Source organism: Rhincodon typus, chromosome 41 (genome assembly GCF_021869965.1).
Source record: "Rhincodon typus isolate 14 chromosome 41, sRhiTyp1.1, whole genome shotgun sequence".
NCBI lineage: Eukaryota > Metazoa > Chordata > Chondrichthyes > Orectolobiformes > Rhincodontidae > Rhincodon > Rhincodon typus.
The window spans coordinates 11321652-11335711 of record NC_063372.1 but is presented as its reverse complement, the minus strand read 5'-3'; the positions used below and the strand labels follow the sequence as shown (position 1 = coordinate 11335711).

At 40.1% G+C, this 14060-nt stretch overlaps 2 protein-coding genes across 2 annotated transcripts in view; one reads left to right on the top strand and one right to left on the bottom strand.

The window, feature by feature from the left end:
- The window catches only part of LOC109925469 (inositol polyphosphate 1-phosphatase-like), a 15227-nt gene extending 8485 nt beyond the window's left edge, over positions 1-6742 (top strand). The window contains exons 4-5 of the mRNA XM_048619003.1: positions 4574-4745; positions 5147-6742. Coding sequence (XP_048474960.1) covers positions 4574-4745; positions 5147-5654 — 680 coding nt within the window. The 3' untranslated portion in view covers positions 5655-6742. The remainder of the gene's footprint in view (positions 1-4573; positions 4746-5146) is intronic.
- A 5379-nt stretch (positions 6743-12121) lies between these two features.
- pan2 (poly(A) specific ribonuclease subunit PAN2) overlaps positions 12122-14060 on the bottom strand; it is a 69546-nt gene continuing 67607 nt past the window's right edge. Inside the window, exon 27 of the mRNA XM_048618872.1 lies at positions 12122-13463. Coding sequence (XP_048474829.1) covers positions 13441-13463 — 23 coding nt within the window. The 3' untranslated portion in view covers positions 12122-13440. The remainder of the gene's footprint in view (positions 13464-14060) is intronic.

Sequence of the window (14060 nt, the reverse complement as noted above, 5' to 3'; positions counted from 1 at the left end):
TCCACCTATCTTCTCCTATATCCATCTTCTATCTGCCTCCCCCTCTCTCCCTATTTATTTCAGAACCCCCTTCCCCTCCCCCATTTCTGAAGAAGGGTCTAGGCCCAAAACGTCAGCTTTCCTGCTGCTTGGCCTGCTGTGTTCATCCAGCTCTACACCTTGTTATCTCTAGTTATCCTTGATACAACTTCTCTGCATCTGAGAAGTAAATGTATGGCTTGCAGCATCACTGTTTACAATACTTGTGCCGCTTCTGGGACTTTTGGGTCTACTCATGGTAAACTCAGACTGTGGTCCTTGTCTCCAAGCATAAAACAATCAATGCCTTCTTTTGATCTCCAACAATCAAATCATTCAGGTTTATTGTTCGGCAGATCAGAGCAGGTCACATGATTCCCCCTTTCATTTGGCCAGATTTAAAGACAATCCAAAATATAATCTTAAGCCTCAATTGCAACACCACCCCATTAAGAAAATGAAGTCCTCACTATAGTGATGAGTTTTCATAGATATTACCCAAACTATGGCAACTTGTAATCACCTTATGCTGTCAGTGTCCATTTTCAGTCATTCCTTTAGTAATTGAATACCAGCAGGTGTAAATTGTATGCTCAAAATTCTCTATCATAGAGCTTTTAGCCCTCTGAATTCAGTCCCTTTGATTCTTCTTTAAAATAAGAAACCATTTCATTATAAGGTTGTTTTCTTTAACCACTCAGTCCTTGGATCTTCCTGTTCAGATTGTTCCCCCTAATTTATGTTCTCTTTCATGGCTCTTTAATGTCCAAAAAAAAAACAGTCTTAGCCAAACAAACATCCATGTCTTTTTCATGTTTAAACACAGGATTACAGTAGTCAACATTTCATTTATTTAGGAGCAGACCTGGCTACTTCTGTCTCATCTTCTTTACCTTTCAGATTACTGAATATCACACCAAGCAAAATGACCCTGTATGTAACAGTCATGGGTTTATGGGGAAAACTTGTAACCTAATCTCAAAATGGATTCTACTACCCTCCTCCCCATGGCTGCAAGAAACAAATTTGCCTTATCCAATGATTGAACCCTTGCTGATTTTCATTTTTTTATTTCTGTCACTTTTGGTTTGGAGCTGTGAACTGTGAGCTGAGAGCTGAAAGGTGACCTTCAGACTGAGTAGCAGCTTGTTTTTTTCTAAAAAAAAAGGAACAAACAAGCTGTTATTTGTTTTTGAAGCCAGGCCTGAACGTTAATTGCAAGTTGTTTCTTGATCAAAGAACTTTGTAGATGCTTTGACTCCAGAGAGGCCTTATGCTCAAGCAGATGGCAAATGCTGAATGTTAACTGGGACCTCCTATGGAAGCAAACAGTCTACAAAGGAAGACCAGACTTAGAACTGATTTTTGGACTGTGTTGAGTCAGAAAGATTGTGCTTAATTGACATCATTTATCTTTGCTCTGCTGTTACAGTTTAATAATAAGTTGTTAATTTCTATTTGAGCTAAACACTTGATATCTGTTGTTCTTAAAGTCTGGTTAGGAACAATTGGGCAATTTAAAGGATTGAATATTTTAATTTCACTGTTTTGTGATATCCAGTGTTAGTGAGTCTAATTATGGTCTGGTTATGTTGTAGCAATGTGCTAAGCTATTCCATCAAGATTGGTAATATTTGTGGAGTGTCCTTGGGTGGGTTGTTCAGTTGTCCACTACGATTCACAACTGGATACGTCAGAACTGCAGGGCTTAGATCTGATCTGCTGGTTATGGCATTGCTTAGTTCTAGCTATTGCATGCTGCTTAACATGCATGCCAAGCAATTAGTCCTTTGTAGTTGCTGCAGGCATGCCCTCCTGCACTCTTCATTGAAGTTTCTTTCATTTTAGTGAGTAAATAGATAGTTACAGTACCACTGTTCACAACTCAGCATCTTTTGCACCTTTCTGGGACTTTAGGAGACTCCAGGTTTAGTCAGTGGTATACAATTGTGGTCAATGTTTCCAAGTGTAAATGCTTCCGCCTTCCACCTTCCTCTCAGTAAAATAATCCAAATCTCCTTTTGCTCTCTAATCAAACCACACAGTTTTTAAAAAAATCATTCACGGGATGTGGGCATTGCTGGCTAGGCCAGCATTTATTGCCCAGAGAGTAGTTAACAGTCAACCACGTTGCTGTGGGTCTGGAGTCACATGTAGGCCAGACCAGGTAAGGATGACAGTTTTCTTCCCTAAAGGATATTAGTGAACCAGATGGGTTTTTCCAACAACTGACAATGGATTCATGGTCACATTAGACTCTTAACTCTAGGTTCTTTTCATTGAATTCAAATACCCCATCTGCCATGGCAGTATTCAAACCTGGGTCCCCAGAACATTACCTGGGTCTCTGGTCTCTGACAGTATCACTAAGCCATTGCCTCCCCTTCACTGGCACATAGACTGCAGAACAGGTCACACAATTCCCCACCCCCTAATGTATTCCAAAATATAATAATCCTATAAAACGCAATTGTAAAAGCAGTCCCTTCTTCAGGAACATGGAATCTTCAATGTTGTGGCATTTTCATGAACATAGACAATGCAGTACTTCTATTCTGGTTGATAACAAATCTGGAGGAAGATCTAAGGCCCATAATGAAGATGGAATAAAGATAGCATGAGATAAATCAGGTTGGTGTATCGCTCAGTACAGTTAGAGACACACTGTTTCGCTCCTCCTTCCTGCCTAAGGAAGTTGACTGTACAATTACAAAATGGTTACAGCACAGGAGTCCATTCAGCCTGTTGTTTATACTGGCCTTCTGAACAATTAACCCAGTGCCATTTCTCTGTCTTTTCTCCTTAGCCCGGCAAAATTTTCCTTTGCGGTTAATGATCACATTCTCTTTTGAAAGTCTCAGTTGATCCTGTTTTCACCACACTCTTAGCCAGTGCATTTGTGACAGCACAGAGACAGACATCAAAATCAAATCCTTCCTTACCTCTGTACTCACAACACAGTAAAATTAAAATACTTAATGGTCCTCAAAATTGACTCTAATGGTTCCTAACCTGACTTTTTGAATAACCAGTACCAGATCTCGTGAATAACCAATACCAGACACCACGTTTCTAGTGTAAACAAAAGATTTAACTATTTATAAATAATACAGTAGCTTTAGCAGAGCACAAGCTAATCAGATTAATGTAGATTGAGGGGGGATCTTATAGAAACATATAAAATTATGAAGGGAATAGATAAGATAGAAGTAGAGAGGATGTTTCCACTGGCAGGTGAAGCTAGGACAAGAGGGCATAGCCTCAGGATTAGAGGGAGCAGATTTAGGACTGAACTGAGAAGGAATTTCTTCACCCAGAGGGTTGTTAATCTATGGAATTCCTTGCCCAGTGAAGTAGTTGATGCTACTTCAGTAAATGTTTTTAAAAAAAAATTTTTTTTGAACAATGAAGGAATTAAGGGATACGGTGAGAACACAGGTAAGTGGATCTGAGTCCACGAAAGGATCAGCCATGATCTTAAGCAGGCTCGAGGGCCAGACGGCCCACTCCTGCTCCTAGTTCTTATGTTCTTATATGATTTAAATCTAAAATTCCTTGATTCCAGCCCCCAATCTCTCACAAAAGCAGACAGCCAGATACAATAAAGGGAAAAATAAATGAGATGTAACTGGTCAGTTCACCTAAGGCGGCGCCAGGATCTGTAACATCACTGACACATAGGATTATATCTTGTTTGGCTTCCGATGACACCAGTGCCTTCCAGTAGGGGCTGAGGAATATTCATTTAATTCTTATAATTGAGATTCTACTCTCTGAACTTGTTGAAAGTTGATAAGGGGAGGACAACCAGAGAGCCAAACTTCTGTCCTCTAGCTTTCACAGGCACAATCTTCCTGACTCAGAGTCCAAAAACCAGTTCAAACTTAGGTCTCCCATTGTTAGACTAGTTGTATCCTAGGAGGTCCCACTTAATATTCAACATCTGCCATTTGCTTTAGCATAAGGTGTCTCTGGAATTGAAGCATCTAGCAAGCACATTTTAGTAAGAAACAACCTGCAATTAACTTTCAGGCCTGGTCTCATGAAGAAATAACAGCTCATTTATTCTGATTTTTAAACAAGCTGCTGCTTACAGTCCAAATATTCCCTTCAGCATTCAGCTCAGAACCAAAACTGATTAAAACAAAAGTGAAAAGTAAAAAAATCATTGAGGGTTCTAACACATTACAGATCACAACCACTAACTATGAGAGAACAGTTTTTCTCACATTGGCAAAAAATGCGATGGCAATCCTCTTAAGTCTGTTCCCTATGGTTCTTGATCCAATTGTGACTGACATTCTTTCTTTGGATAAAGGCTGATTAAAATTTATCTGAAGGTTTCTGTGGGAAATCCAATCTCCTTGTTGGGATTTTAAAGGGAGAAAATAAGAGCTTTTAAAAAACTGACTGAGATTTACTGGGACTATAATTTAAAATGACTGAATGAAATTGGAATGACTAGAAATGCATTATCATTTGAGTGTATTTAGTTGGTATCTGAAAGATTTATATAACTATATATTTTTAAGAAGTGCCATGTTTCTGTTTACAGATTCAACTAATCAGTACATCAAGGGACAATTTGAAGATAAATTCAAAGATGGTATCCACACACATGGTCTAAAATCTGCTGCTGTACTTATTGGTGTCTTTGATAGAAACTCGGGGCAGCCAATCATGGGAGTTATTAACATACCATTTCATGAAGTGGACCCCAATTTAAGGTACATCTTTTTTCAGTATTTCAGCTTTCAAAGGATACCATCTGTAAGCACATGGATGCAAGCCAATGGAAATGGTATCTTGATCACTTCAGAAAAACACGTGAAAAGCAGCAATAACTAAAAGACACTGTCCCTTTCCTATACTGTAGTTACTGGATCTATTACAATTGGAAAACTTTAAAACTTTCTTCCCCTCCTCCCCGCTCCCCTATGTTGTAGACCATCAGTCTGCTTCACTCCATCTCCAGATCACAATGAGCTGACACTCAAAGCAATTCCCGGACAGTTTAATGGAAGTAGGATCCCGGGGTGGAGGACCAGATCATCCCTTAAAGAAATACATCTCATTAACTTTGTTAACATATAAAATTCTTCCTCTAACACATGCTTGTTTTCTGCAGGTGGCAGGGGAAATATTACTGGGGTATTTCCTATAAAGACATCAATATCTACTCTGTACCAAAGCAGAATCCCGCACACAACCAACTCTCAATTGTCATGAGCTCAAGTGAGAAGGAAAGCATCAAGAAGGCATTAGCTCCTCTCTGTGGTGAAAGAATGTACTATGCTTGTGGGGCAGGCTACAAAGGCTTGTGCACTATCCTTGGTTTAGTAGATGCCTATGTTGTCACAGAAGACACAACTTTTAAGTGGGATACTTGTGCCCCTCATGCCATTTTGACATCTTTGGGAGGGGGTTTTGTGAACCTTGCCAAAACCCTCTCTCAGCCAAAAGATGGAGACCGTGGTGGCTTCCCTGAGCTGCAGTACGCGAGGCCAGATCAAGGGGCAAAACAATCAGACAAATGGGCCAACATAGGTGGCTTTGTAGCTTACAGGTCCAGAGAGCAGTTAGAGGCAATTATTAATGCACTCAGTTTAACTGCAGAAAATACCACCTCAAGATGAAAATTTGCCTCTCAGTGCCTTTTTCTTTAAAAAAAAAGTCTCACTGTACTGCCCTTATCCCATTTGTAAAAAGTAATTTGTATACTATACAAAATTATGAGATTTTTCTAGTCAACCTGTTCAGAGATGTTATGACACACATATGGAGCAGGTGCAATTTGAATCTGGACCTCCTCGTTCAGAGATAGGGACAGTATCATTACGCCACATACCAAATTATTTTAAAACATAAACAATAAAAAAAACGTGGGCACTGTTTCCATGACTCATTGTCTTGAAATCTCAGACAAGAGAAAGAAATTATTGTATGGTAACTAAGGTCTATTGCTAATTTTTAGTTAAACTATTTGTATATGATTTTATTTTTCAAATCTCCAACAGACGTATAAAAAGCTATCGAGGAAAGTGAAATTCTAGCTGCTGGAGGTTTTCTTAATTCAATTAATTAAAAATGCTCCCTTTGATCTCTTACCTGTAATTCTGTCAAAGCAGGTATACTTGGCAAAAGAAAACATTCATCAGTTGCCCATATTACCAACAATGAACATTTGATTGCATGTGTCATAATTTCACAGCTATGTATTTTAATTCCAGTTTTCTCCCCATCTCTCGTGAAGACTCAAATGGCCATTCTTCAAATGATTGTTGACAATTTATCGACCACAAGATCATAGCAAAGCTTAAATGTACAATGCTTCATGTTTGCGTAAGAGGAGGGAAATGCTGAGTAGTGATTAGAATTTGGTGGGCAGCTAATTCTTCCTAAAAGATAGACAGCAAGGCCAATCTCATTGTGTCTATCTTATTTTATGGGATAGGGATATATTAATTCCCACTAATCTAATTGTTGTTGCTTCAAGTTGGTACCAGTCATTGGTGAAAATGAAATATTCAAATGGTCTTTTCACAGATTAGCTCTCTCAAAATACTGAAATGGAATCTGAGTAATACAACCAAACAAATCTGGATTAGTTGTAAAGTTGTTTGCTGTCAAATGTTTTATGAACGATTTTAGCTCATTTGTCAAAACAAATTTAACTGTCTTACTGCTTTTTTTAAAAAGAGAATTAAAGATTAGATGTACAACAGCAATTAGTAAGTACTGTCTTCATTACTACTGCTTTCTTATTTTTAAAATTTAAGTATACCATGCATTTTTTTAAAAAAATTGAGACACCTAGATGAGGACTCAACTCTATAGTTCAAGTTACCATGTTGTAAATTGAGAAAAAGCAGTAGATTAGTAGACACCAATTTTACATTTTATAAGTTTTAAGCTTCTATAAAGGAGGGAGATCAGAACCGAGTTCCATTGTGAAGGAGACAATGGGTCAGAAAATAAGTACAAGAATGTAACAAGTCAGGAGCAAATTGTGTGAAGTTCAGAAAAGCTCTAGATTTAAGATTACACCAGCTAGTAGGGAATCTGGCTTTTTTGAAACTGCAGCATGTTTCACGGTGTCAGTTAGAAGTTTGTTTCAACATCATTACTGGATCGATTTCAAAGAATTTCCTACTTGGTGCCATTGTGGAAGCAACATCACCACATGGACTGCAGTGGTTCAAGCAGAGTGCCAACCACCACCTTTTCAGGATAACAAGGGGATAAAACAATAAATGTTGGTTTTTTTAAAAAGCACATTTTTGTGGGATGTGGGGGCATCACTGGCTGTCCAGCATTTATTACCCATTCCTAGTTGCCCTTGAGAAGGTGGTGGTGAGCTGCTGTCTTGAACTGCTACAGTCCACCTGCTGTGGGTCGACCTACAATGCCATTAGGGAGGGAATTCCACGACTTTCACCCAGCAACAGTGAAGGAATGGCAATATATTTCCAAGTCAGGATGGTGAGTGGCTTGAAGGGGAACTTGAAGGTAGTGGTGTTTGCATGTATCTGCTGCCCTTGTTCTTCTAGCTGGAAGTGGTCGTGGTTTGGAACGTGCTATCCAAGGATCTTTGGTGAATTTCTGCAGTGCATCTTGTAGATAGCATCAGTGGTAGAAGGAATGGATGCTTGTGGATGTGGTGCCAATCAAACGTGCTGCTTTGTCCTGTATGATGTCAAGTTTCTTGAGTGTTGTTGGGGCAGCATTCATTCAGGCAAATGGGGAGTATTCCATTACACTCCTGACTTGTGCCTTGTAGATGATAGATAAGCTTTAGGGAGTTAGGTGGTGAGTTACTTGTCACAATATCCCTAGCCTCTGACCTGCTGTTGTAGCCACTGTGTTTATGTGGCGAGTCCAGTTGAGTTTTTGGCCAATGACAGTGGGGGAATTCAGTGATGGTAACACTATTGAATGTCAAGGGGCGGAGTTTAGATTGTCTCTCATTGGTGATGGTCATAGCCTGGCATTTGTGTGGCACGAATGTCACTTGCCACTTATCATTCCTAAGCCTGGATATTGTCAAGATCTTGTTGCATTTGAGCATCGGCTGCTTCAGTATCTGAGGAGTCACGAATGGTGCTGAACATTGTGCAATCATCAGCAAACATCCCCACTTCTGACCTTATGATGGAGGGAAGTTCATTGATGAAGTAGCTGAAGATGTTTGGGCCTAGGACACTTCCCTAAAGAACTCCTGCAGTGATGTCCTGGAGCTGAGATGATTGACCTCTAACAATTACGAACATCTATGTGCCAGGTATGAATCCAACCAGCAGATAGTTAGCCCCCTGATACTCATTAATTCTAGTTTTGCGAGGACTCCTTGATGCCATACTCGGTCAAATGCAGCTTTGATGCCAAGGGCTGTCACTGTCATCTCCCCTCTGGAATTCAGCTCTTTTGTCCATGTTTGTACCAAGGCTGTAATGAGGTCAGGAGCTGAGTGGCTTTGGCAGAACCCAAACTGGGCGTCACTGAGCAGGTGCTGTATGATAGCACTGTTGATGACACCTTCCATCACTTTACTGTGATGATCGAAAGTAGACTGATGGGGCGGTAATTGGCTGGGTTGAATTTGTCTTGCTTTTTATGTACAGGACATACTTGGGCAATTTTCTACATTGTTGGGTAGATGCCAGCGTTGTAACTACTGGAACAGCTTGGCTAGAGGAGCGGCAAATTCTGGAGCACAAGCCTTCAGTACTATTGCTGGATTGTTGTCAGGGCCCATAGCCTTTGTAGTATCCAGTATCTCCAACTGTTTCTTGATATCAAGTGGAGTGAATCAAATCGGCTGAAGACTGGTATCTGTAATGCTGGGAACCACTGGAGGAGGCTGAGATAGATCATCCACTCGGCACTTCTGGCTGAAGATTGCTGTGCAAGCTTCAGCCTTATCTTTTGCACTGATGTGCTGGGCTTTTCCATCATTGAGGATGTTTGTCGAGCCTCCTCCTCTTCCTGGGAGTTGTTTAATTGTCTACCATCATTCACAACTGGATATGGCAGGACTGCAGAGCTAAAATCTGATCCATTGGTTGTGGGATCACCCAGCTCTGTCTATTACTTGCTGCTTATGCTGTTTGGCATACAAATAGTCCTGTTTGGTAGCTTCACCAGGTTGACCCCTCATCTTCAGGTATGTCTAGTGCTGCTCCTGGCATGCCCTCCTGCACTCTCCATTGAACCAGGGTTTGATCCCCTGGCTTGATGGTAATGGTTGAGTGGGGGATATGCCGGGCCATGAGGTTATAGATTGTGCTGGAGTACAATTCTACTGTAGTTGCTGGCCCATAGCACCTCTTGGATGCCCAGTCTTGAGTTGCTTGATCTGTGCAAAGTCTGTCCCATTTAGCACAGTGATAGTGCCACACAAAATGACGGAGGTTATTCTCAGTGTGAAGGTGGGATTTCATCTCCTCAAGGACTGTGCGACGATCACTCTTACCAATACTATCATGGACAGGCGCCTCTGTATGGTTTTCCCTCTTGTTGGTTCCATCACCCACTGCTGCAGACCCAGTCTAGCGGCTATGTCCTTAGTAGTACTGCTGTCGAGTCACTCTTGGTGGTGGACATTGAAATCCTACCCCCAGAGGGCATTTTGTGCCCTTGCCATCCTCAGTGCTTCCTCTAAGTGTTGTTCAACACGGAGGAGTACCGATTCATCAGCCATTGGATGATGTTATGTGGTAATCAACAGGAGGTTTCCTCGCCCATGTTTAACCTGAAGCCACGAGACGTCACGAGGTCCAGAGTCAACATTGAGGACTCCCAGGGCACCTCCCTTCTGACTAAATATGACTGTGCTGCCACCTCTGCTGGGTCTGTCCCGCTGGTGGAATGGGACATATCCAGGGATGGTGATGGTGGTGTCTAAGACATTATCTGTAAGGTATGATTCTGAGGATGACTTTGTCAGGCTGTTGTTTGACTAGTCTGTGAAACAGCTCTCCTAGTTTTGGCACTAGCCCCCAGATGTTTCTAAAGAGAACTTCGTTGGGTCGACAGGACTGTTTCTGCTATTGCCTTTTTCTTCGTGCCTAGGTTCTAGATTTAGAAAAAAAATTCTAGATTTTTTAAAAATAGGGTTAAAATTCCACCATCTGCTGTGGTGGGACTCAAACTGGCTCCCCAGAATATTAGCTGAGTTTCTGGAGTAATAGCCTAGCAATAATACCACTCGGCCATTGCCTCCTCTGATGCCAATGTCACCCATATTAAGAATTCATTTTTAAAGAAACACTGAATAGCCTGACATTTGCTGACTACACTCTTGCATGAAGAATGGCATTCAGGTGAGATACTGTACTACTGCATCAACAGTCAGTCCTGACAGTGTTTTCCACTGTGCACACTGGCCTGCAATTTCCCTCCCTCATAAAATTAATGAGGAAAACTGATGGCCATATTTTGAGGGACAAGAGAGAGAACAAACCAAACAAGTTTACATTTCAAGAAACAGTCAGATAAAACAATAACCTTTGTCACAAATATACAGTGGCATCTAATTCATTTGCATATCCCAAACACAACACTCAAAATGAATTTGATAACGCTAAGAAATTAACTTATCAAAAAACTCTCATTTCTACAAACCTCAATACAGACTAAATGGCAGCAGAGCTCACTCTGATTTAATTTACTGCATGATGTAAGAAACAAACTCTGGAATCAACTCAATTTTAAAACAGTAAACACAATTCATCTCTCCCACATTACAGGCTAGTTTTCCTCATGCAGCACTTCCCATTATAAAATGATGCCATGACCACCCGATTTTAGACCTATCCCAATGTTATACCATAAACATTTTACAAGATTTGCCCATATCTTCTGTGAAGCAGCAATAACTAGGACCCCACACTTAATGCCATTTCTGACTGGGTTTTTTTGATCCCGTCTTCTTCAGAAATGCACAGCCCTGCGAAAAGTTCCATCGTAGCAAAGCTGTTCTGTTTTGGATGGGTTGAAGAAAAAGACAAGCTACATCCCCTTCTTACAACACGAGCTGCTATTAGGTAAGTTTAAATGTCCAGTGTGAATGGCAGTGAATAGATGAATGGATAAATGAGGGTGAATGGGCAGGGTGGTAAATTGGGTGAATGAAATTGATAGGGTGGGTGACAGTAGTCGGGTGGTGGGTGCTAGTCAGCTCTGGTCAGCAGGGTAGCTGGGTCAAATTGGAGGGCATCAGTATGAGCAGCTGGGAAGTCAGTTATATAGTTATTGAGGAGTTGGACTAGAATTGTTTTGTGTAACATTTTCTGTTTGTGTAACTACCTAGAAATGTGCATTGGAATTGTCCAAAGTCTTCGACTCAAACACTCAAGTTTGGAGACATTTTTGAAGGCTCCCAAGGAGCAGGGGAATTGACCATTCTAAGTTCAAACTTCCCAGGCAAATCTCACAGACGTGAGCTCATCAGGACGCTGGGTTGTACATTTGGTCTGTAACAATCTGGCGACGGGAAGATATGAGCAAAAATTTTTGTTTTCTTCCTGCAGATATGGCTGGCTTGTAGTTAGCACCTTCCCAGTCAAGCAAGTTGTAGAAGGGTTGCTTTAATTAACAATATTTTTACATTTTACTGGTTATTTGTTGTACCTTTTGGTTTCCAAAGATTGTGTTGATGTAGGAACTCTTAGATGACGGAGTATGCTTGTTTTAAAATATTTTTGTTTACATCAACTCCCACACATATATACAGTACCAATTCTTAATTGAATAATTTCGGTATTAATTTTACAAACAATTCCATCGTCTTGTCAAATATTTTCCTATTGCTGATGTCGAAAATAGTTTTGCATTTATGACAAAAATCCTGATTTAAGATTCTGAGCAGCTAATACACACATTTGTTTCTCAGCATTTACTCTTTTTTGAGTAAAGCAGTTGTTTATGTGCAATAGATAACATGAATTGAGTTAAAAAGACCAACTAACAAACTGATACATTTGACTTTTGCATGCAAGAGCAGCCTTAACTCAGGCACAGTAAGTAATTTTACTTACAGCAGGATAATCATCAGTAAAGAATGAAACATGAGTGAAGAAATGATAAGAACCACATAAGGAACTTATTTAAAAATAAAGCTTTTATTCTTACATTAAGAGAACAAAGGTAGACCAGAGGCTTTTCAACAGAACTTTTAAAAAGAGCTTCCAATCGTATGATAGGAAGTGCAAAATGTTGTTCCTTCCAATGCAGGTAATTAATGCAGATGTAACAGTGCAGAATATTGACTATGTCTCACACCATATATACAAATTGCTAGCCATTTGACAATGATTTGTAAGCTCAAAAATGTTGTTATGATTTCCAAAAGCCCTGGAATTTCAGGAACCTCAGCAATGTAGCAGCTGAAGATCCTGTTGGCCAGAAGTTGGGAGGGCACAGTAAAAACATTCTAAGAGAATAGTGTGGACTGTCACCACGGTGACAATGCTGTCATGGCATCATTCCCATGTACTGTTTCATAAAACAACCTAAAATATTTTATTGAACTATTAAAATCAATGTGGGGTACCTTCGTCAACATGACAGTATTTAAAACACAATCTCTACAGCGGGGAAGGCTAAAATTTCTTGCAAAGCAATGATTTCACTGAATAATAGCTGCACATGCAATCTGATGACAATGTATGACAATATTCCCATGAATGTGTTTATGAACCCCATGTATGTGTTTATGAACCCCATGTATTTTCTTCCCTTTTTTTCCTGGAACAAACAAGTGTTTTATTGATTTCCACTCAATTGCAGAGCTACTAAAATCTTGAAGTCTGCTAGCCATGTCAGGGCTATTTGGATCAAGCGTCCTGCCTTCTTTGTCACTGGGAAATCATCCTGACCTTGGAGCACAGATCTAGGAAGGCATTTGTTTTTAAAGGCAAGGAAACAAAAAAAGGAACTAAATAGAAAAAAGTGAAAAATAGCTCATAAAAATAAATGGAATGTTTGCAGAGAAACCTCTGGAGATTTGGAAGCCTTGGCAGAATGCTGGTCCTCAGTAAGGGCGAGTGCAGTTGCAGCATTAGTCTGAGACATTAACTTTGTTTTTCTTTCCAGAAATGCTGTCTGACCTAATTATTTCCAGTATTTACTGTTTTCATATCAAAACACATCTCAGTTTACATTTGACTAAAAGTGACTTGTTACTGTTATTTTTCCAAACAATCTGATTTTCCTCCCCATTTCTCGGCCACTCAGATCAATATTCGTTGGTGATATAATTTAATACTCTGACATGTCAAGCATTCTCCACGCAGTCTCCATTTAGAAAACAGTTTCTTCCAGAATCTTAAAAATACAAATGTTTTTCCCCCTCAAATGCTGCAGGATTCGCTCCTCATTAGGTTAGATAGTTCATTCATATGTCTTCACAATATAAACCCATCAGAGGTGGGAAAACTGGGTGCCTAATTTAAGACAAAAAGAAAAGCTTGAAGGTGTAGAATCTGCATTAAAAACCCATCAAGAACAAGCCCCATCAACTCATTATGGGTAAAGAGAAGCATATAAAGCAGATTCCAATGATTTGCGCTTATCAGGGTGAAAGATATACTGGGTAATGGAAGATTGTTCCACATTTTACATGCAGATTCAGCATTAAGCACACATCAGATTCAGGGTAGAGCCTCCTCTACTTTGCGCAAAATTGCACCTCTGAGACACTTCTATTGCCCAAACTGTAGTGTAAAGGGTTAATGTCAAACATGTAAATAGTGTAGTGATGTCAGAGATCATATGACTACAGATGGCTCTGTGCTAAACCTCATACCAAGCCTTATCCAGTAGACTGTAAGACAAATGAGTAATAAAAAGTAAACTTACCAACAGCCTAGCTTGCAGCAGTTTCTACTGATCCTAATCAAGGACACAGCTTCCCCTAAGATCCATTATGATGATAACAGATATACCAGCTACTGGTGCCTCTGCGTACAACTGATAATTTAGTACCAGCTAAGGCTTGTTCCGTCCTATGGGCATGCACCTACAAAGCATGCAAGTTGATA